The 25,233-nt window shown below is 41.6% G+C and overlaps 1 protein-coding gene across 10 annotated transcripts in view; it reads right to left on the reverse strand.

Annotated features, from left to right (window-relative positions):
• Nucleotides 1-4,188: 4,188 nt before the first annotated feature.
• The window catches only part of ARHGAP32 (Rho GTPase activating protein 32), a 291,519-nt gene continuing 270,474 nt past the window's right edge, over nt 4,189-25,233 (reverse strand). For all 10 annotated transcript variants that reach the window (XM_072822689.1, XM_072822691.1, XM_072822687.1 and 7 more), the window contains 6 exons: nt 25,005-25,200; nt 18,795-18,940; nt 16,259-16,330; nt 13,520-14,398; nt 11,862-12,844; nt 4,189-10,273 (listed from right to left, as the gene is read on the reverse strand). In XM_072822689.1, the coding sequence (XP_072678790.1) occupies nt 8,021-10,273; nt 11,862-12,844; nt 13,520-14,398; nt 16,259-16,330; nt 18,795-18,940; nt 25,005-25,200 (4,529 nt within the window). In that variant the 3' untranslated portion in view covers nt 4,189-8,020. The remainder of the gene's footprint in view (nt 10,274-11,861; nt 12,845-13,519; nt 14,399-16,258; nt 16,331-18,794; nt 18,941-25,004; nt 25,201-25,233) is intronic.

Below are 25,233 nucleotides of genomic sequence, written 5' to 3' on the forward strand. Positions count from 1 at the left end.
CCCTTGCTCTTTACCAAGTATTACCATTTAACACTGGAGACCATCAAGGCCACGTCTCTTCAGCAGGGATTCTTCGCATCAACCCGGGGCACGCTCACCAACACTCAGGGCAGTGTGACAAGTGGAGCCTGCAGGGAGGGATTCCGCTGGCCCAGACGGCGCAGCTGGCAACTGTCCCTAAGACCGGCTCCCTGAGCTGCGGAGTCACCGGTGTGACATGGAGAGGCCGTAGCTCCCGTGCAGAAGGTGCACGTGATTCCCGTAATCACCAGTGCTGTCTACGTAAAGGTATTTACTGAATAACTGCAAAATGCTTTCAAAAAACTAGGGCTTTTTTTCACTCCCAGGTCGTGCTCCGAGCTTCACTGTGAGGGTTCATTTTAGCCCCCAAGTTATGTCTTGCGTGTCCACTTAGGACTCAAGACTCTTCCTGAAAGAGGTCTGTCAACTATGTGAGACCTTCCGGTTCTTGACTCCGTTGAGCCAAATTACAATTGCCTCCTTAAATTTCTTTTTTTTTTTTTTTTGCCTCCTTAAATTCTTAAGGACAGTTACCTAAGCATCGTAGAGCCCTCTTTCCTGTGACTGCGGTGAGCTGAGTACCCTGGCCGAGGGCTGCTGGGTTCTGCTCTCCTCCCCAACCCCTCCAGAGACCCGGGTACCTAACTGGGCATTTCAGAGCTGAGCGAGTCATGGCTCAGTTGAGCGTTGCAGATGTAGTTTTAGGAGGGCTTAGTAGCTCCGGGAGGGTTTTAGAATTAGTCAGTAGCAAGTCAGGATTCAGCTACCTAACTTCAAAGTCTGCTTTGATTAGAGCATAGACTCACATCGAGAGTGCCTGGGCCCGAGTTTCAGCTCCACCGCTCACTCACTGGTTGACAGCGGGCAAAGGGTTCAACCTTGTGTCTTGGCTTCATCTGTAAAGCGACGGGCTAGGAGGACAAATGAGTTGATAGATGTAAAATGCTTGACTGGCACTATAGTAGAGGAAGCATAGGGTTAGTTGTCCTTACCTGCTAAAAACGTTGCTACATTGTTGCCCTCAATTGATAAGGTACCTAAAACCAAAAAGCCAGATAAACAAATTACGTGCTAGTAATTTTTATCAAAGTTTTGGTGAGAAAGGAGAGCACATCACTTGGCTCTAAGAGTTGTTTCCCATGAATACAGTGTTTGAAACAGGTGACTGACTGAATAGTAAACATGCATTAACTACACTTCCTAATGGGCCTACATGCCTCTCATGTGAAAGAACTATATAGATGGATAACTGGAATCAATGCTCTGGTCCTCAGTATTGTTTTTACCAGTTTCAGAGAACGTTGTTTTCTATGTTGTCAGCTCAATTAGTCCTAATTTCTATGTGTCATTGTCACAAATAGTTGAATCTAGGCGTACTATTTAACCACTGGGGACAGGAAAATGAATAAATTTGTGTTCCAGTATCACTAAAATGATAGGAGACTAAGGTACAAATGAGAAAAAGTGGTAAAGCTAAATGAAGTAGAAAATGGGTTCTCGGGGCACCTGGGTGGCTCAGCGGTTAAGCATTTGCCTTTGGCTCAGGCCGTGATCCCAGGGCCCTGGGATCGAGCCCCACATCGGGCTCCCTACATGGAGCCTGCTTCTCCCTCTGCCTGTGTCTCTGCCTCTCTCTGTGTCTCCCATGAATAAATTTCAAAAAAATCTTAAATAAAAAAATAGGTTCTCTTTAGAAGAAAGCTATTAAAGATGCTGTCTACACTGGGTGTTACACTATATGTTGGCAAATTGAATTTAAACTAAACAAAAAAAAAAAATGCTGTCTAGATCAGTACTTATCAACCATCTGTACCAGAATCACATGTAGTGGTTGCTACAACTGTGGATTCCGGAGTCCAGGCCAGACCTACTGAATCAGCCTATCTGGTGATTGCTCAAAAAAAAAAACCTAATGTTTAACTGGTTTTTCAGATGCTTTATATACATATAAATTTAAGAGCTACTTGCTCAGTTTAAAATATGAACAAGTGGCTGAGAAATCTCAGGATGTTTTTCAAACTGTTTTTAGGAAATTAAAAAAAAAAAAACCCTACTACTTGAAAGACTCAAGGACAGCTGAAGTGGTCTGTGTACATGACAGACTTCTCCTCCTCCCCCCTGGGGTTCATGGTAAATGCTAGACATCCTCTAGGGACTCACACAGAGAAATGCTTCACAGTATTAACAGGAAAAATGCTGGTGTCTAACCATACAGCTCTCTCACAGAATGTCACATGCAGGGAGAGCTCTCATGGTCTTGGTTTCATTCTCCCCTCTAATACAGTAATATCTCATACATCTTATCTTCTGCAATAATATCTCACTTCCGGAACTTGGCTATTCCAGCACTTTGTTAGGAGAAAAGAGCAAGAGGCTCCAAATAATGAAAAATAGAGGGCACAGAGTCCAAGTCTTTCCGGGTCCCAGTTCAGAACTTCTTTTGCTCACTGTTTTGACAAGGTTATTTATTTTGGAGGAAGAGGAAGGTTTAGAGGTAGTTTGCAGACAACAGTGAGAAGTGACAGCAGAGAGAAAAAGAGGATATAGGAAATTTAAAAAGCAAGACTATACTAGGAGAGTGGTGGTAGGGTGCCTGGAACAGAACAGACACTCCCACATCTCAGTGTGCCCCCGAGAGTATCCCTATAGCCTGGTAATCCATACATATAAGTGATGAGTCTTTAGGTATAATGGCAACAAAGCTTGTGGTTTGAAACATATTCTGGCAGTAATTTAAACATTTAAAATAAAAATTAAATATCACCGTTTTCTTTTTAAGACATACCCTCTCAACTGTGTGAGAAACATGACCAACTAAAATGTCTTAGTTTTAGGTGGTTGTAGATGACCAAGGATTCACTGTAATGGGGAGTCAATAGTACTTTAAAACGTGCCTTTTCCCACAGAACCATAATTATAAGTCTCAAATGCCACCAGTGTGTCTGCCACAGATTCTTCAATAATGACTACACATTTTAACAAGTACCGTATTTTTATCAATATGAAGGAAATTTGGTGATGAAATTATTGGTAAATAACTTTGAGTCCCAGAAAATTAAGGCGATCCAGTGGAAATGTCACACAGATCTTTTCTTTAATCCCATCAGGACAGTTCCAAGGGAAATGTGTTCAGGTCTGGAACGTTTACTGAGAGTTCTGGTTGTACCTTTGCTTATAGCCTGTACTGCGGTGTGCAGGTATATAGAAAATGGGTGGGAGCACCTGGATGGCTCAGCGGTTAAGCGTCTGCCTTTAGCCCAGGGTGTGGTCCTGGAGACCTGGGAGCGAGTCCCGCATCGGGCTCCCTGTAGGGAGCCTGCTTCTCCCTCTGCCTGTGTTCTCATGAATAAATAAATATATATATATATTTTTTTTAAGAAAATGGCTCTCCAGGGTCATCTGTACAAAACAGGCAAGTTTTCCTACTATAGGCAGAAGGGGGTAAAGGCCCTAATAATTCAGAATGAAGAATGATTTATAACTTACGACTCCCAATAAGGAAACTAAGACTTGATTAGCTCAGTATCATGGTTTTTTCCTTCCTTCAAAAAAAATCCTGATACTAAAATCTTTTTGAGCAGGACTTCAGCATAGCACTACACTCTGGATCCCTTGCCAGGCAGCTAGCTTACTTGCAGTACTTGTGTCACTGAAATACTCTAATGGGTTTGCCACGAACCAGCTTGCCACAGGGTGTAAGAGATGACTCTTTTCTGGTCATTTCTCTCTGAAAGGTCAACAGGATGTCCAAGATGCTTTGAGAGAATCTTTAGAAATAATGGTTGTTATTTAGAATCCCCTTATGGAGCATCCTGAGCTCAGAAGACAATTCTGGTTTCCTAGAAACTGGCAGATTGGGAGTCAGGCCACAGCAGCTGGCTGTGGGTTCGTTCGGGCAGCCCTAGATGGAACAACTCTCTCGAGATTTTCCAGCACAGGGTGACAGGTCTCTGTGGTTCTAAAGAGCCCGTGTGACCAGGAGAAAACCCAGCCAGGCAGCACACTGTGGCAAACAGATATAAACAGGAGACATTAAACCCCTTCCTTCAAATACTGTATGCCATTTGGTATCATAATGTGTTATATACGTACCTTTTTGAATAACCCCAGTTTTACCATTTTGTTAGAGTCATATTAGGGCAAGAAGGAAACACATACACAAAGAAATCTGTTTTAACCTGAAATAATTTTGTTGATATTTGAATTGCTTTCAGTGGGACATTTGCTTTAAACCACAAGATATCTCCATCTGGATTATTGGAGTACAAAATCTCTGCTCTCCCCCCTCCCCCAACCAAAACAAAGAAACAAACAAAACCCCAAGCCCACAACTCAGCTTCAAATAAGTTTTGAAGAAATGAGACTCTAAATATTTACATATGGGTCAAGAAATAAATCACAAAACTATTTACAAAAATACACAAGCTTATATGCATTAACAATTTACACCAGTTCACAAAAATATTAAAACATAAAAAAAAACACTATATAAATTAAAGTTAAGAACTCAAAGGTATGATCTAAGACTTCCTAGGATGCTTCTCTCATGCAGGTCATGGCTGAAAAATCAGGTTTTGCTACCTTAGAATCTAAACTGTAAAACAACCATTTTTATTCTTTGAACACTAACAGTTACTAATCAGAAAAGGAAAAAAGACCCTCTGTGCACACTGACATTAAAATATACCATTCCTGACGTTTCCGTAACACACAGTACTGAAAATCACATGCCTCTAACCATTTGGAAGTAACTTTTCTGACATACTTTTGCTTTCATTATAATTTCCTTACACACATTGCTCAGATGATACTTTGCCAACATAATGAAGGATGATTGACAAACAAAGCGGGGAACAGATATATGGACCCTGCAGGCTCCTTTTATCACTCAAGGGGCAAATTTCCAATTTACATCGTATGCATCTATTGCCACTTCAAATGTGGTTACCTACCCTTCTATCTCCATTCCCAATCTGACGGTCCCTCTTTAACAGAGTCGTCTTAGAAGTTTTCAACCTGACCCTAACTTTTAAAAAATGCTTTGCCATTCTAAAAATGTGCAGGCCCTATTGGTGGGACCATCCTGGGGATTTGCGTCTTTAAAAGCAAACTGAATACATTAAAGCAATAAGGCTCAGATGAAATTAGTAAGAAAGTGGCACCTCTGGGGCTGTTAGCAAAGTCTCTGGCCAGACATCCAGGGAGTATTTGTTTCAATCAAACCAAACTGTGACATCAGAATTTTGCCAAAAAGATACAATCTGGAGACACAGCTATGAAAATACCAATAGAATTAAATTATGGGTCTAATGCATAAGGCAGCTCCATTTCCTTGATCATAATGCTCCATGTCAAAATTTGAACTGTTAACTGTTTGCGAAGTCACACACCATGTGAACTGTGCTGAGTTAGCCTGGCTCACAGTAACCTGCCACAAGGTTTCTACCCTACAGTATTAGAAAGGGAAAGATACAGGCAAAGTCCCTCAAAAAAACTGAATCCAAAGTTAAGGCTGTCACTACGTACATTAAATGGAACAACTCTAGATTTTACCTAAAGCCGGTGTTTCACGATTATACCAGTAAATTTGAGTTGTTATTCTGTATTCAAAATATCCACCTGATATTTCTAAGCCCACAGGACATTAATAAAGTACTGGTTCTGAGGAATTAACCTCCGTCTTCATAAAAGAGACTTAGGTTCAGGAGTAAACAATGTGTGTGACAACAAATCCACAAATATTAAAATTAGACAGGACTCCTTCAGCCGCTTCCTTCTGGGATCCCAGTTCCTAACTCCTTCTGTACCTCCTCGTCATACTGGCTCCTTCCTACACTCCATGCTGCTGGTGAGAACTTACAGGGCTTGTGTGATCTCAGAGGGGCGATGGGTTGCCTACGTGACACAAAGATGGTTAAGGTTAAAAAAAAAAAAAAAAAAAAGTTAGTGCTGCATATTCGCCAAAGATCAAACTCCTGTATATAGCACTTGATGTGTTTGTGTGAAGGATCCTATCAGGTTCCCTAACACTGTGATTCTATTCCCACTGGGTCTGCATATGTAATGTAGAGACATTTCCAGACCTTCCACAGGTCAGTATGTCAGGGCTGCTACCATGATCCTTATTGAATGAATTTCTCTGGGTAAACAAAAGAAAACCTTATAGAGTATTTCCACATATAAATAACTGTGTTCTTAAAACTTTATTTTTTTTCTAAATATAAACCCTTAAAATGCAATCACATGATTTTCTTTTAAATAATAATAAAAAAAAAAGAACTGGCATGAATCCTAATCTTTATACAATTTCACAGCAATAATAGCAGCATGAATTTAGCCTCTTAAAAGATTTCTTCCTTTGCTCTAAATAAAAGTTAATTCCAAGTCTTAAAAAGCCAGAGCAGCAATCATCCAGCAAATGGAATGAAATTCTCCTAGTGTCTTCTACAAACTGCGCTTTTAAAACATGTGAATGTATAAAACTCAAGTATTATTGAGAGTTATGGAATGCAATGACAATTTAAACGTGTTTGTAAATATAGGACTGCCTTGTGGGTCTGGCGTGGATGTTGGGGGTGGGGGTGGGGGGCTGGTGCGGAGATGGAGTGGAGTCAGGCCAGACCGCTGTCGAACCGGGAATGTGACTTTCAAAAGGAAGTCCAGGGTATTCCACATGTTTAACATGCTCACGGAGTTTTAAGAACTATACCTGAAATGCTGGTGTAAAAATGGCAATTACAGTAAAATTGTGACCGCTCCAGTGCAGAGGGAGCAAACGGCACACGAATTCCTTAGGACGTCAACTGGTGAAATGGGGGTGGTGTGCTACGTGTAATTATTGCAGGGGCTTTCAGTTTGCTAACCAGTAATTTCATAGCTACTTTAAGAGTTCCCAAGAAACTGGTACCTGTACTCTGGTTCAGAAACACAAATTAACATGTAAATTTGTAATCATGATAAATTATGTGTATTTATCCAGTCAAGTCATGCTGGGGTTTGTTTCTCCCCCCAATGGAAAAAAAAAAAAAAAAAAGGAAAAGAAAAGAAAAGAAAAAGTTGCTTTAGGAGAACAAATGGCATGAAATGTTTTACTAGGATTGCAATTTACCAAATATCATTGGAAAAAAAAAAACTGAAGGCAGGCAACACGTTAGAAGCACTGAAAGGGTTTCATGGTGCTAATGAAGTTCACCGACTTCTGCCTAAGAAGTTTCTTTACTCCCGACTTTAGAATCCCTTCCCTTGTGCAGTTGACATCAGCCTGCCCACTGTACTACGAGGGAGGACTCTGAGAAGTTAAGAACGTAAAGAACATGGTTCAGTCTGGGTCTAAATGGCCTGATATTTTATGATGACTCTTTATTAGATGCTTAAAGTCTTCAGTCCTTTATTTATTTATTTATTTTTTAAAAAATTATACTGTGCTAATTGTCTGACAGACTCATCTGAAGGATCAGGGTTCCTCTGTTCTAATTTAACACACGAGACCCTTCAAAGTCAGGGAGAATGAAGTGATAAAAACCGAGTGTCGACCTGGGCAAGCTGCATGGCTAGTATGTCAGTAGGAATGCAACGGAAAATGCAAAAGCCTACCCCGGAACTAGACATAAACCGCTCTGCGCTATATAGCAAATACTAAGAAGGACAAAGGTAAATTCAAATTCAGTTAAAGGCAGTCCTCAGGCTCTGACAAATTAGCCCCATATGGCAAGTATGGTCTGTGACAAATTTCTTCACTAGGTTTTCAACACAGTGCTTTACAATCATTCAGATCTTTTTTAATGACAAAAATCACAGTCTAGAGATGGAAAATGATAATGAAGCAGGGAAGAGGGAAAAAGATGGTGATTTTTTTTTCTTTCTTTTTTTTTTTTTTTTTAATGTGGTCAGGGGAGGGTGGATTGTAGCTTTTTTTTTTCTTTTAATCTTTTTGGTTACTGAAAAAAATAGAACAGTCCACTGTCCAGCAGAGGCTGCTTCAACTCTATTGCTCCAGGGCTCATTCTGCATGGATCTGTGTTTCAGGGTGCTGCAAGGACAACTCTGTGGGCAGGAAGGCCCCCTGACCCAAAGCTGTAGCATATGTCCTGTTCTGCGGGTGGGGAAAGCCAGAGGGCATGTACGTCCCCATTGCTCCTCCTCCAAAGCCTCCTCGCTGGTGCTGGGGTGGGGAGTGGTAGCCCTCCAGGTTATCATACTGGGACACAACAGTCATACTGCTCTGGCGCTTGCCATGTGTCTGGTACTGGTAGAGCGCACCGGGGTCCCTCTCCACATTCTGGGTGTGATGGAGTTTCAGGCTATGACTCCTCTCTGGTTTCGGGGGTGGGACGACGGACTGGGTGAGATGTTCGTCCTCCTTGTAGCAGTCTCTGGAGTGTTTCTCTGGGGCGGGAGGTTGCCTGGCCCGAGGCCTCTCCAGCTCTTTGGAGAGCCTCACCTCTTTGTGGTTCAGTCTGAGAGACTCCTGCCCCGACGGAATGTATTTCCCTCCAGAGTTATGGTAGCTGACTGGCTCGGAAGCGTCTGGAATCCCTTTGGGCCCATAATCTAACTGGCCAGTTCCTTGGGGGTACGGTGGCCCATTTTTTGACTCACATAACTGCCTATGGCTTGCGTCCTGGTGTGCCCTGTGCTCAGGGAGGCTACAACCCATGTCGTGAGGCTTCCTGTTCCTGAGGCTGCTCTGCTTCTGAGGGAGGGTGGGTTTCTCTGACTGTCCGTTGCCATATCCTCCGTGGTGGTGGGCTCTATCGAACTCTGGCTCTGGATGCTTCCTATAGAAGCGGTCCTCTCCTTCGGGGCTGACGGCTTTGGTTGCGTGCCGCCCGTCCTTTCCCTCTGCCACCGAGAGAAGTCCAGTTTTCCCAGGATCGGATTTACTACGGAGGTGGATGACATAGATCCCACCCAGGTCATCCTGCACGGCCGGGCTCATGTTATCATACTGGGACATAACGGGCCCCTTCACCTTCTGCCGAGCGCGGCTCTCTCTCCGGATGGATTGCATGCGGTATTTCTCCATGTCCTCAAGATCCCACGAGGTGTAAGCGTGCTTTACATCAGCCGTCGGAGGCATGTTGACTACGTTGTGGTCATTACCAGAGAAATAGCCAGTCATGTTGGCCCGGGGGCGCGGGAGCAAACCAGCGTAACCGTACAAGTTCTTTCCTTGCAGCCTAGGGTTGTAGAAGGCAAAGTCGCGATTGGGTAGGCGGTGGAGGGGCCTCAGCTGCACCGTGCCATACGCATCCACGTCACACAGGGCTCCTTCTGGGCTGTAATAGGAACTAGAGGAACTCGAGTATGGGCTGTACCTGTAGTGGACCCGACCGTTCTCAAAGTAAGGCTGAAGCTGAGTGACGTGGTAATCTGAGCGGGCCTGGGAGGACTGATATGGCTTATACTGGTACAGGGGTCGTGGGCAGTAGGCCGGTTCATCATCCGGGGGAACTTCTGTCCGTGAAATGGGAACGGAGCGGATCATGGAAGACGGAGGGGCATGGAGAGACTGCACCCTCCGGATGGTAGGGTATGAGGGAATGTCTTCAGGGTAACAACTACTCCGAAGTGTGGAGCCCAGGGAAGACACGTACTCCACTCGGCTGCACGGCTTGGGGTGATGTCCGGACGCGTTTCTTCCCGGGGCCACGTATGTGTTATAACGAGGGCCCATGGAGGCTGGCGGCTCTGACCGGGAACCATACACCTGGTGCTGCTCCAACTTATTATGATGTGGAGGTACGCTCTGGGGACGGTACTGGCAGTTTGGAGTCATACTGAAATGCAAACAGTTTTCTGGACCGAAGGGTTCGGCGGTGACGTCAGGCCTCGCAAAGGTGGAGTAGGTCGTTTTCTGAGAAGCATGCTTGGGCTGTGGGACAGGGAGTGGTAGAGGGAGAACATCGTCCACGGAAGCTGAGGACGCGGTGACAAAGGGGTGGTAACTGGAAGTGCTGGGAGCATCTGTGCTGCTGGAGTGTACGGCGGCGGCGATTTTACTCTCCATTGTCCTGGTGGGGGGAGCTGGTGCGGGAAAGCCACAAGAGGGGTACACGGGGACAGACTCAGCACGCAGGTGCAGCGGTGGGGCCCGGGCACCTTCCCGCAACTTTTCGGGAAGGCTTGGCTGCACGGCAGGAGCAGAGGCGGGACACTGAGCAGCTGCGCTGCCATCGCTGACAAGGGCAGGTGTGGGGTCATCCCTGGCTCTGGGTTCAAGTGGTCTCTCCGGAGCTGGAACTACCTGAACCTGTGGAAAGATGATCATATTATGAGCTTGCTGTTTATGCTCCCCTCTGTGGGATCTGTAGCCCACAAGTGTGGGATCTTCAATCTGTAACCCACAAGTGGAGGCTATTTGGGTAGCAGCTTGAAACTTCCCAAGCCACGTGGTGGCCCTGGACAAGACAGGAGGCCAGTCTGTCCTCACCACCAGGAAAAGGTCTGTGCTGCCACCTGGTATAACAGCCATTACCATCTTTGGAAAAGAGTTTTAATTCGTGATAAGCTTTAAACATGAGACGAGGTTGCCCTGACATTATCTCAACGTGCAGACCAAAACAGAGGTTTAAGGTATAGTCACGCTTAAAACCATATACCGGGTCTACCTGTCTAGCTCGGTCTCAACACCAAGAACATTTTGTTAAACAAGAAGAGTTGATTCTAGCTAGACAGATTTGTGAAGTGGCTCACGGCTATACGTCGTGAGCAGTGTAAGCACCTCCCACCAATCTAGGGAAGGGTAATGAGGTGACTTGTCTGATGCGCCATTCAAATTAATCGGCTACGGTCTCTCCCCACTTTCTACTCCACCCTGGTCTGTAGCAACTGAAGTCAAACATGATCCTCACTGCAATGCTGCAAATATGCTATCCTTGAGAAGCAGTTGCTAGAAATAGCATCATCCTCCACTAAAGCCGACATACTGAAGTCTCTTCAGTTCGAGGTGACCACAAAGTATGTGGGGCACTTTTCTAAAGCATGAGAGTCAGAAAGACATTCTCAGCATTCTACATACAATATTCTCTCCTCTAAGCAGATGCTTGACTACAGAACAACCTGCTGGTTTATGTTAAGAAAATGACAAAAAAGACCTAAGACACTGTCATCTCTTACATTTCTAAAAAGTCTACAAGGAGATCCCTGGGTGGCTCAGTGGTTTTGCGTCTGCCTTCGGACCAGGGCGTAATCCTGGAGACCGGGGATCGAGCCCCACATCGGGCTCCCTACATGGAGCCTGCTTTTCCCTCTGCCTGTGTCTCTGCCTCTCTCTCTCTCTCTCTCTCTCTCTCTCTCTCTGTCTCTCATGAATAAATAAATAAAGTCTTTAAAAAAAAAAAGTCTACAAGGAAAAAGGCTTTATTCTCAAGAACAAAGCACATTCATTGCGCAGATGTGAATCACTGGCGCAGGGTGGGTTAAATGACCTGCCTAAAGCCACGATGAATCAGTGACGGAGGGGGGTGGGGCGACCTGCAGCCCTGACACCTGAAGCCCAATCTGATTGACTTGATCATGATCTCTGCATCGCTGTGAATAAAATCTGATTGACTTGATCATGATCTCTGCATCGCTGTGAATAAACTACCTAGATGCTTTAGGAAGCAGCAGGTATAGTTAACCTAGAGTCCCTGAGTAACTGCTCCTCTCTCAGAGAAAAACTGGCATCAAGGTAAAGGCAGGGTCCAACCTCAGACAGGAAATGTTTCACGGAAACCTGCCTCAGGACTCAACAGAAATGGCCTGTGTGACTCAAAAGTGACAGCACACCCTGCTGAAAAGTGACATACCTTCGGAAAAAAGTCTATTTCATCTCCCTGACCCCCTCCCCTCCTTACCTTGTGGGAATTACTCAGTCCTACGCTGGCTGCTGCTTGTACCTGCCCCAGGCCCGGCAGCTGCTCCGCTGGCCTCTGGGAAGGAGGCGGAGGAAGGGGACGGTTAGTTCTCGGAGCGCGCTGGAGGGTGGCAGCAGCGAACTCGGTGGTGGGGCCTTGTTCAACCACCGCATCCCAGTTGGCCTCCCTGGTGCCGATTTCAGCTGTTGCTGGAGCAGTTGTCATGTAAGCCACGGTGGCCGTGCTGGCCTTCTCTTCGGGGGACCCAGAAGGAGGGTAGATTTTGTCCCGAGGCAAACCAGAAGGTGTGGGAGATTTGTCTGCAAGTTCTGACGGGTGATGGGGCTTATCCACGCATGCACCAAGGTAAGAAGGAGGCTGATCTCCGCTGTAGAAATGAAGCTGAGACTGGTCCTGATCCAGAAAGGAGACAGTTGGCATACTGGTCTTCCCAGATTGGGCTTCAGGGAAACTTAGGTGATCATCAGACTTGGAGTCTGTTAAGGGAACTGAAGTGATTCTGGCCTTTTCTGGGTCCCCAGATAAATAGGTCCGATGTGGATGATTCCCTGGGAAGTCAACCTGGTGCAGCTGTTCCCCAGATTCAGTCGCACTGGCATGAGTGTGGCTCCCAATGGTGGCTGTCTCTGGCGTGGGCTGGTCACAGTTCCCCGATACACTGCTCTGGAGGTGGAACTCCTCTGCTGGCCTATCAGTTTGGAAATAGGCTTTATCTAGAGTAACGCTAGAGTAGGAGCTAGGCAGGTGATCTTCCGGTGCAGCTACTGCTAGGTCTCCATAGTTTGTATAAGCAGCCTGAGAAGTCCCTGGTCTCTTCAGTGACTGAGTTGAGGCTTGCTGCGCAGACTCAGCTAATGCCAGCGCCAACAGGCGGGCAACGTTTTTCGGAGGCGGTGGTGGTGGGATAAGAGAGACTGAACTGACAGGAACGGACTCCTGAGGGGGGTCATGGGAAACTGCTCCTGGTGGGAAATTGGGAAAAAAAATGAGAGTGAAAAGGTAGCTTGTGTTATCCTATACGGAAAGCCAAACGCGCCCCATGTGATCACTAAAAAAACAGGTGCCTTCCATATTTCAAAATGGCAATCCATGATCTTCTATCCCACATGCAAATGCTGGAGAAAACACATCTGGTTCAGAAGGAAAACTAAAACAAAGTGTTTAAAGATTGCAATCTCCTCTTGAATTGCTACAGAGATGGGGGGAAGCAGGTCCCTCATCTGGCTCAGAAAAGACTGCTTAGATAACAAGCTTCAAGTGCCTGCAGATTATTAAGGATAGTTTTTACATTTGATGGAGTAGGCTGGCTGGTTTACTCGTAAGGCTAGAATACAGGTACTTTTATTAGAAAACAGAATCAAGAGCTACGAAGTTGTGCAAAAATTATCCATGAATTCTGACTGTTGAAAGACAAAAGGGGACTTTATGAAGGTCTGAAGCAGGACCACTGGCCCTTTGGGGGATTTTTCTTTGATTTTAACTTAGGGCTTTGAGCCATCACAGCACCACCCAGAAAAACATTCTCTTTGATAAAAGGCTAGCTGTGGAGTAAATTTCTCTCTTAAAAGGCACAGATGGCACATAGAATTGAAGATCCCTCTTAGCTTAAGGAAAGAATGGAGGAAAACAAATGGTACCTGTCTGAGTCTGTCCAGAAGGTACAGCCTTACTCTGACTGCTCGAGACGACCTGCTCCTCTTTCCCTGGCGATTCTACTTCTGCAGCAGCCCCCTGGTCTAGGGGCTGGGCTTCAGACTCACATCCTTCTTGGGCCTCTCTCTCACTTGTTTTCATCTTTACTACCTGGGTGGGGGATCTGTTTATGACATCACTGTCTTCAGCACTTTTGTTCCAGGTTGGAGAAGATGCATTTGGAGTTGCTGTATTTGACACTGTCCCCATGACTTCCGATACCCGAGTGGGAAGAGTAACTGAAATTGGCTCAGATATATTCATAGAAGGTGATTTGCTTAACTTCCGTCCAATCTTTGGAGAGAAAGCATAGACGACCTTTTCAGTGAATGAGGATGGCTTGGATGATTTTTCTTCGGTTGGACTCAAGTCTAAGGTAAAGAATGGACTCAGTTTCTCCTGAAGAGGAGAGACAGCTTCAGAACTTGCAGTGCTTCCTGGAGTCTGAGACTGGCTACCACCTGCTTCTGTATCCTTTTTGTTGGTGCTCGGTTTCTCCTGGGAGTATCCTAAGGAGTCAAAAAAGGAAGCCCCACTCTCCAGACACTCTGATTCAGGCTTAGGGGGGCTGCACTGAAATGACATGGGATCAAAATCCAGGCTGGCGACGCCAATGTCTGGCGGGCTCAAGTCAACATCCTCAGCTGTGTGGGGAGACATAAGAGCTGGAATATGGAGCAGCCCTACTTCCTCCTCACTCTCATTGTCATGGGGCAGATTATCATAGGAATTACAGCGGTTCCCCAGCATTTCTCCGTTAAAAGAGGCGCTCAGTGCATCACTGCTAGATCTGGGTCTTCTGGGTCGAAACAGCTTGGAATCACCTAGTAAAAACGGATAACAACATCAAAGTATGAATGTACAGGATACACAATACACAACACCGTGAAAGCCACCTACTTAGTACAGTAGTGATGCACTGTAACAGGGTGAAAATGTTACTTCTCATTTTCTTCCCAGAAACTGTCTCTGGGCCTACAGAGGGAACTCCCGAACCAAATGTTGAATAATAAAAACATCTGATGTCATCAGGTGGAGAATGAAGGACTCAGAACTCTTAGATTTTATTACTATAGTCCAACACTGACTCTTGTTGTGACTTTGGGCAAGATTTCATTTCTTTTTGCTTTATCACTGATCTCACATATGGTTTCTAAGATAGAATTAACCACCTTAAATAGAACTTTGGATATACCACAGCAAAAGGGTTTTGTTTTGTTTTTGTTTTTGGTGGGGAAAAATCCTCATTAACACTCACATTTCTAAAAAGCAAACATGTCAACTAAAAATATCTCCACAATCCCATAAAGTATATATATACGTACTTAGAACAGGATTCTTTTCAGATACTTAAACAAAGATAATTTCATTTTTTCCTTAGTATGAATAGGCTTTTTAACTCTCTCAGGCAGAGTCCTTCAAGAGTAGACTGTTACACTATTTTATGATATTGCTACACATCCAACTGGTAACAGAAATCCTCAAGCTCATATCTCTATTCCAACAATTAGACTCATCATGGTGAAAATGTGCTATAAAAAGGGCAGAAACTGCCTTAACATAAATATGTATATTCACCAATGTGTTGACCACCTATACAATTAATCTTCACTAAAATATTATTTTCTGCTTAATAGTGTCATCTACCTAGCTTGCTTCATTTTATCTGTGAACCATTCTCTTAACCACAGTGAAGTGGAAAATCTTGGAAAACCCCTAAGATGTCAGACACTCAACTAAAGGGATGTGTGAGGATTTCTTGAAATAAGCAGAGCCATTAGTCAGTGAGGATCTGGAAGTTACAATAGTTATTAATAAATGGAGATAAGAAGTTTGACCAGGAAGATGGCACCCCAGGATACCTCAAAAACGATCCCAATACCAACAGATCAAGAATAGCCCATAAGAATCAATGTAGCTCCTGATTATTTTTGGAGAAAGGGCCTTCTTTACAATCCTGCTGCATAAGCCAAACATGAAGTAAAAGATGTCCTATTTGCTATTACATGGTTCTTTCAAAAAAAGTTTGATCTCCTTCCAATTGAAGTAATCCTCTGTTCATTCTAAAAATTAGTACATGATTGCAACTGTAACCTGACTTTTGCTAAGTAGGGACTAAAAAAATTTATTTTCCTAATTTTTAGTTTTGTCAAGTTGCAATGAAACCTTTATATATTCTTTACTAAAATTTTGGATTCCGTTTTAAATGGATTCACTTCTAAGTTTTCTCCTTGTATGGAGGATCATACTTTCAGATAATGAGGACCACCAATAATCAATTTGATCTATGAAATTTAATGTCAGGTTAAGCCATTTACAAGACAAAAGACTGCCAGTCTGAATATCAAAATTGCTTAATTTTATACCTTTGAAATTGTGCTTTCATGAAATCTAGAGACAGAAGTACTAATAACATCATTTTCCACTGGGCATTAATAAATGGGTAACTTCAAAACATTTCACTGATTTTTATGTGAATACAACTGAAATGCAATCATGTCAACAGTGAAGAAATCAGGGACTGGTACCATCTGAAGACATCAGTGGACAATACTAAATAGATATGAGTATTCTTTGGAAATGGCAGTCTTATCACCTATTTAGTAAACATATATTTATTAAATATATTCAATTGTGCTCTTTTATGAAATATAGAATAAAATGGTTGACGCTTTTAGTCTTACCGTCGACTGCATGGAGAGAAGTAAGAGATTCTTCACTTTTAGCTGAACGGAGGGTTCCTTCGGCCCTGCCACCTGAGGAATCAAAGCCAAACAGTGTGAAGTTTTGTTCACTGCTACATATGTACAGAAAAGGAACAGTGTTTTTTTCTACACATATTTAAACTTCCAAGAGTGATTAGCTGTACATTTTGACAATCATATACAATTTAAGCATCCTGTCATATAAGGTGCTGTATTGTTTTCACATGGTTTCCTACGTGAAAAATCTCTTTTCTAAAGGATTATGAACTTGAGAATCGAGGTGAATTTTAAAATGTCTTCCTTTTTTATTCTAGCGTGATGGCTTTTTTATTCCAGCACGATGGCTTAGAGATGATATGATACTAGATTTAGAATGAGCCCTAAAGCCACTCACTGGTGTCCTTTTCAGCAGAGAGGACACAGAGAGATGGAGGAGAAAGCCAGGTAAAGACAGAAGCAGAGATTGGGGTGATGCCACCACAAGCCAAGGAATGCCAGGAGCTGAAAGAGGCAAGGAAGGATTCTTCCCTGAATCCTTTGGAGGGAAGGTGGCCTTCCTGACATCCAGGTTTCAGACTTTTACTCTACAGAACAATGAGGAAATATATTTCTGTTGTTTCAAGTCACCCAATTGTGCAGTCTGTTATGGGAGTCCTAGGAAACTAACATGGTGCCTTGATTATGTGTGTTGCTGAGTCTTATTTGTTAAATATCATCCTCATTTGCCTCTCAGTAGTGCTTAACACTAGTGGTGCTTTCCATTTAAACCTCACGACTGTTATTTCTGGTAACAGTGCTCATCCCTTTTGTTCTTTGCCTACCCTTTTAATCATTTCTTCTTACTCTCTCTCATGACAACTCTTTTCCAGTCTTTTAAACTCTGCTTCTCTCTGGATTCAGTTCCCAACCTGCTTCTCTCACTCACCAGGCTCTCCCATTAACTCTGTCTCTAGAGTTTTCACCCTTGAGTGTTTGCTGATGACTTCCAAATCTGTATTTCTAGTGACATTAAACCCCTTTATTGAGTTCCAGACCCATGCCACTAATCACCTCTTGGGCATGTCCAACTCACTATGTCTGAAATGAACACATCACTCTTCTTCCCGAAACTGCTACTCCCTACATGAATAATGGCACTGCCATCTCCCTAATCATTTACTTAGAACCTGAAAATTATCTTTGCTCTTTTTTTTTTCTCATCCTTCACAATCATCTGGTCACCCAGCCTTGTAGACTCTGTTTCCCAAGTATCTCTCAAATCTATTTCCCACTTCTACTGCTCATCTCAGACATTCACTGTTTCTTGGCTGTACACCTATAACTGTCTCCTAGTTACTGATCAGTCTTCAGGCTTAGTCTCTACCCATATATTCCCTGTACTGCTGCTGAAGTCATCTCTCTATACCCTAAACATGACCATGTTACATATTAAAGCCAGGAGATAAAGGAATGCAGGGCAAAACCAAAACTCTGGCAAGCACACAAGGCCCGATGACCTAAACCTCTTCTTGAATCATGATATACCCAGCCAAGTTTCCTGCTTCACACATGAGCACACTTTTTGCTCTCATTTCCTGAAACACCCTTCTCAGTCCCTTACTGATTACATGAATCCCTACTTCTCTTTTAAAACCCAAGTCAAAGAGTAGATTTCTGACCACTAGCCCTTCTCCCAATAGGAACTGACAAATCCTACCATAAATGTCTCACACAAATATCTCTTTCAATTGCTATGATTCTGCATGTAGTTTACCTTCTTATACATATGATTTCCTGAGTAAGTCTCTGAAGGCAGGGGCAGTATCTTAAGTTTTTTTCTAAATGACAGGTTGTTATTAAGATATCTAGCACATGCTTAGTATATGACTACAAACTGAATGAATGATGAATTAAATAAACTGAACATTATATTTCTAACATTCAAGCACTATTATGCCTCCTATATTCAGATGCTGTTAATATACATAGACTCTGATTTTCAAACTATTTTTTAAGAGTAGTATTTGCAACAACAGTAATAGATTTATTTGGTCCAATAAGATATTCTCATCAATGAGTCACCCAGTAAAAGACAGATTCCTTGGTTGTATGAGTTATAAACTTAAAAGGCACATTGAAACATGGTTTTGTCACATTTTAAATCTGTAAAAATACAGATTAAATAAGTTTAAACACCACAGCAGTTATTTTTTATTAACAATATAGAAACTACGCTATGAATATGTTACAAATACTAACCACATTCATACTATAGTTAATCTTTATAGTTTCCACAAGAAACTGGATAACTCTACATATTTATGTATGGGTTTGGATATAAAGAATTGGTAAAAGGAGACAATTCATATATAGCACCATAGCTGTGGACACACTGTGTTGAAGCACACCATCACAATATACTGGGCACATAGACGGGGCATAACAAGAGCCAGCACAACAGGATGAGGAGTGTGGAATGGCCATGCCATCTGTTTCTCCTGGTAGCAGAGCACAGGAGAGGCAAGAGAGCACCAACCTTTAAGAGCCATGGCTTTCATCTCGGAAGGCTCACTCTCGTTCCGCTGCAACTTCCGCTTAGAGACAGATGATGATTTCCCCAAGTTGAAAAAGGAACGCCAACTGCCCACAGGAGATTTTTTCATTTTATTTTGAGGCCTCCTCCTATGAGAGAGAGAGTAATCTGTATTAAGATATCCAAGGGGCTATCTTTACTTACTGGAAATGAACAAATGATGTAAAGAACCAAACAGCCTAGAGAGGCAAAGCTGAAATAGTACCTGTGTATACACACATCCACTGTATATGTGCACATATGCGGCACGTATATCCACTGCACATGTATATATATGCAGCACACATATCCAGTGTCTATGTGCACGCATGTAGCCCATATATCCACTGCACATGTGCATATACGCAGCACACATATCTGTATATGCGCACATATGTAGCATGTAAGTTTGCTGTATGCCATGTATGTAATGCATCACTGTATGGCATATGTGTAGCACATACATCTACTGTATATGTCATGTGTGTAGCGCACATCCCTGTACATGCCACGTGTGTAGCACAGATCCACTGTATATGTGCATATATGTAGCACACATATACACGTGTGTGTATATATACAGCACACTCTACACTGCGTAGCTAAACTGTATAGCTAAAGCATGACATGGAAATAAAATGTATAGATTTTAATAACTAGTCATAAAGATAATTTTTATACAGATTTTTATATTTAGATCTAACCTCATGGTGAAATAAGTAATAAGAAATATGTGGAAGTAGGAATTATTAAAACTATAAAAATAAAAGAGTTAAAGAAAATGATTTCATGTGTGAGTAAACAGAATTAAACCAAAAAGGGAAAAAAGTATTACAAATAACAATGAACATAAATTGAACACCAGGCACTATGCTGCCTTATATGTAGAAGCTCATTTAAAATAAAAATAACCATATGAGGTAGGTATTATTATTCTCATTTTATAGCTGAGAAAATGATCACATCAAGTTTAAGTAACTTTCTTAACATTATAAAACTAGTAAATGATGGAGTCACCGTTGGAACCTAGGTATGTCCATATCCCAATATCTACTCTCTTGACTGCTACTCTATAAAGAAATTTTTGAAGAAATCATGGAAATGCTGGTAGGCATCATTTTTCTTGCCCTCCTTCAACTTAGGTGGCCCAACATTGACAGGGGCCAGTTCTGACACTATCCACCTGCCCTGTTAGCACCATTTGTTGGTGTTCTCTTCAAACCAGCCCCATCCAACCCACCTATACTTCTAAGTGCTCCTCCTTCTAACCGCTCCTCTGTGCCACCCCTCAGAGGCACAACTTCGGTTAGGAGGGAGCCCGCCCTGCCCACCAGCATACCAGCAGCAGTTGCAGTGAGGCACTAGCAATCCTGCAGCAGCTACAGCCAGGCCTCTCAGACCACTGCATGGAAATCCAGCTGTGCCCACCAGCGTGCCCACCAGTGGTCAAGGCTGGTCACTGCAGGCAAGCTGGACGGAGAGCCATACCCACCCACCCAGCATACCCACAGCAGTCCCAGCCCAGTTACAACAGGAGAGCACTCACAGCCCACGTAGGGAACACCCCAGAAGTGCCTGGTTCTGGTGATCAGGAGGGACTGTGCTACTGGGCCCCACAAGACACCTTCTTCTAATAAAGCCATCACTTTGAGACTGGGAGACATAGCTGACTACCTAATACACAGAAAGAAAAATGAGGAGACGGAGGAATATATTCCAAATCCGATAACAGGACAAAGCCTCAGAAGAAGAACAGAACAGAGATAAGCAATCTGCCCAATAAGCAGTTCAAAGATGGTCAAAGATGCTCACTGGACTTTGAAGGAGAATGGATGGACTCAGTGAGAACTCTAACAAAGAGATAAAAAAAAAAAAAACAGAGCTAAAAAACAGAGTAACTGAAATGAGAAATACACTAGAGGGAATCAATAGCAGATCAGAGGAGGCAGAAGAATGGATCAGCAATCTGGAAGACAGGGGAGTAGAAAGCACCCAAGCTGAAAAGAAAAAAGAAAAAAAGAATTTAAAAAAGTGACGGTCGGTAACCGGACCTCTGGAAAACATCAAGCGTACGAACATTTGTGTTATGGGAGTCCCAAAAGGAGAAAGGGGTGGAGGCAAAAAACTTATCTGAAGAAATAATAGCTGAACACTTCCCTAACCCAGGCAATAAAACAGACATACACGTGGTCCAGGAAGCACAAAAAGACCCCAAAAGATGAGCCCAAGGTGGTCCACACCAAGACTAACTACAATGTGAAAAACTAAAAATAAGGAGAGAATCTTAAAAGCAGCAGGAGAAAAACAAATAGTTACATAGCAGGGAAACTCCATAAGGCTATCGGCTGATTTTTTAGCAGATGCTTTTCAGGCCAGAAAGAAGTGAAATGACATATTCAATGTGCTGAAGGGAAAAAAAATCTACAATCAAGAATATTCTACCTAGCAAGGCTATAATTCAGAATTGAAGGAGAGATAAAGAGTTTCCCAGACAAACAAAAGTTAAAAGAGTTCATCACAAAACCTACCACATAAGAAATGATAAAGGGACTTTTTTGAGTAGGGAAAAAAAGGCCATAACTAAAACAGAAATTATTAAAGGAAAAAATTTCTCAAGTAAAAACAAACATAAAGATCAATCATTTATAAGGCTAGTATGAAGGTTAAAGGAAAAAAGTAAAATCAACTATACCTAAAAAATTAAAGGACTTACAAAAAGATGTAAAATATGATGTCATATACATAAAATATAGAGGAGAGAGTAAAAAGGCAGTGCTTTTAGAATATGTTTGAATCTAAACGACCATCAACTCCATATAAACTGCTATATACATAGGGTATTTTACAGAACCTCATAACGACTACAAACCAAAATCCTTACAATAGCACACACAAAAAAAGAGAAAAGAATCCAAGCATAGCATTAAAGAAAGTCATTAAACCAAAGGAAAAGAGCAAGAGAAGAACAAAGAAATAGAGCACTACAAAAATAACCAGGAAACAATGAACAAAATGGCAGTAAGTACATGCCTACCAATATCTGCTTTAAATGTAAACAGACTAAATCCTCCATTCAAAAGACACAGGGTGATTGAATGGATAAGAAAACAGGACCTACAAGACAGTCATTTCACATGTAAGACACATACAGACTAAAAGTGAAAAAATGGAAAAAGAGATTCCATGCAAACTGAAGCAAAAAAAAAAAAAAAAAAAGGTTTGGGTAGCAACCCCTACATCAGACAAAACAAACTTTAAAGCAAAGATGGGATGAACACTGGGTGTTATACTATATGTTGGCAAATTGAACTTCAATAAAAAAATTAAAAAATACCCAAAGACTATATAATAAGAGACAAAGAGGACGTTATGTAATAATAAAGGAACCAACCCAACTAGATGCTGCAACAATTGTTAAATATTTAAGCAACCAATATAGGAATATCTATAAGCAAATATGAACAAATATAAAGGGAGAAATTGACAGTAATACAGTAGTAAGGGACTTTTAACACTCCACTTACATTAATGAATAGATCTTTGATCACAAAAACAAAAAATACCTATCCTTCTCAAACTATTGCAAAAATAAATGAGGAAGCAATGTTTCCAAATCTATTCTACAAGGCCAGCATTACCATGATCCTAAAACCAGACAAAGACACTACAAAAAAAGAAAATTATAGATCAATATCCCTGATGATCATGGACGTAAAAATCCTCAATAAAGTATTAGCAAATTGAGTTTAATAACACATTAAATGGATCACTCACCAAGGTCAAGTGAGATTTATTTCAGGGATGAGAGGATTGTTCAATATCTGCAAATCAATCAACATGCTACACCACATTGACAAAATGAAGAATAAAAATCACAGGAACATCTCAATAGATGCAGAAACAGCATTTCACAAAATTCAACATCTCTTCATGATAAAAACTCTCAAGGAAGTGGGTTGAGAGGGAACATACCTCACCATAATGAAGGTCAAATAAAGCAAACCCACGGATAACATCATACTCAATGGTGAAAAGCTGAAAACTTGTACTCTAAGATCAGGAATAAGATACGGATGTACTCTTGCCATTTTTATTCAACACAGTACTAGAAGTGCTAGCTATAGCTATCAGACAAAAAAGGAAATAAAAGGCATCCAAATTGGTATGGAAGAAGTAAAACTATCACTATTTACAGATGATATGATACTATATATAGAAAACCCTAGATGCTACCAAAAAACTAGTAGAACTAATGAATGAATTCAAGTTGCAGATACAAAATTAATACACAGAAATATTTTGCATTTTTTTACACTAGTAACAAAACTGGAAGAAAAGGAAATTAAGAAAATAACTCCATTTACAATTACATCAAAAAATACTTAGGAATAAATCTACCAAGGAGTTCACACTTGTAGTCTAGAAATTATAAGACACTAGTGAAAGAAATTAAAGATGACACAAATAAAGGGAGAGATACATCATGTTTATGATTGATAGAATTAATTCTGTTAAAAGTCTTAACTACCTAAAGCAATCTACAAATTCAATGGAATTTCTATCATAATACAAATAATATTTTTCATAGAACTAGAACAAAAACAATCCTTAACATTGTAAGTAACCATAAAAGACCCTGAACAGTTAAAGCAATTTTGAGAAGTATCAAAGTGGGAGGTATCACACTTTCAGATGTCAAACTACACTGTAGTTGAAATTGTACAGTACTAGCACCAAAAGACATCCAGAAATAAACTTATGCTTATATGGTCAAATTCATCTATGACAAAGTTGGCAAGAATATACAATGGGGAAAAGACAGTTTCTTCAATAAATGGTGTTGGGAAAACTGGACAGCTACATGTAAAAGACTGAAACTAGACCACTTTCTTATATCTTACACAAAATAAACTCAGAATAAAGACCTAAATGTAAGGCCTGAAACCATAAAACTCCTGAAAGAAAACATAGGCAGTAATCTCTCAGACATAGGCCTTAGCGATATCTTTCTGAATCTATTTCCTCAGGCAGGAAATAAGCAATTGAGACTATATCAAACTAAATTTGCACAGTGAAGAAAACCATCCACAAGATGAAAGATAACCTACTGACTGGGAGAAGATATTTGCAAATGATATATTCAATAAGGGATTAATATCCAAAATATATAAAAATTCACACAACTAACACCAAAAGATAATCCAATTAAAATAGGCAGAGGACCTGAATGACACTTTTCCAAAAAAAAAAAAAAAAAAAAAAGACATATAGACAGCCAAAAGACACATGAAAAGATGCTCAACATCACTCATCATGAGGGAAGTACAAATCAAAACCACAATGAGATGTCCCCTCACACCAGTCAGAATGGCTAAAATGAAAAAGAAGAAATAACAAGTGTTGGCAAGGCAGGGAAGAAAAGGGAACTCTTGTGCACAGTTGGTGGGAATATGGATTGGTGCAGTCACTATGGAAAACAGTACGGAGATTCCTCAAATAATTCAAAATAGAACCACCGTATGATCTAGTAATTCCACTTCTGGGTATTTACCCAAAGCAAAATCACTAATTTGACAGCTATATGCACCGTTACGTTTACTGCAGCATTATTTATGATAGTCAAGATATGGAAGCAGCCTAAGCATCCATCAAGAGATGAATGCATAAAGATATGGTGTGTGTACATACACACACACACACACACACACACACACACACCATGGAGTATTATGCATCCATCTCTTCATGCTGGCTGGGAGACAGCACTGCGAGAGGTGCTGGTCTATTTTAAACTTAAAATGGAATCAAACAAGTCGTTATCCATTCATGATTTCCTGTGTAAGCTGTTCCAACCCCAGTATATTTCTAAATAAATTTCTAGACAACATATCTCAGAGAGAAAATTACACCCTATATAAGTGCAACTGTATTATTTTCCCTAACAATTTGCCCTCTATAATTAACTTTCAGCTTCTTTAAAATAACATGATATCATAATGCTTTTCGAGAATCATTTGTATCATTCCCTATGAAACACCATCTATAGTCAGATGAATGGGTTTTTTGGGGGCGGGCTCAAAATCACTATGGTAATATTAAAATGCAAAAGGAAAAAAAAAAAAGAACACTTGACTGTGAAAATCACATCATTAAAGAGGATTTAAGGAATCTTACCTTTCAAGTGGGAACTCAATTATGGTATGAAACTTTCCCTGAAGTGCAGCCGGTCCTTCTCCTACTTCGATGTATTTATTTTCAGTCACAATTGGAGAGCTGACCTGAGCTTGCGTCCGTGCCTGGGCTTCCTCCAAGGTCAGCAGCTTGGTGGATGGAGAGGAAACCAGCAGGGACTTGGGTCTTGATAGAGAAGCTTTAGAAAGAAAGAAAAGAATTGAAAAAAGTC

This window comes from Canis lupus, chromosome 3, assembly GCF_048164855.1.
Source record: "Canis lupus baileyi chromosome 3, mCanLup2.hap1, whole genome shotgun sequence".
NCBI classification, from domain to species: domain Eukaryota; kingdom Metazoa; phylum Chordata; class Mammalia; order Carnivora; family Canidae; genus Canis; species Canis lupus.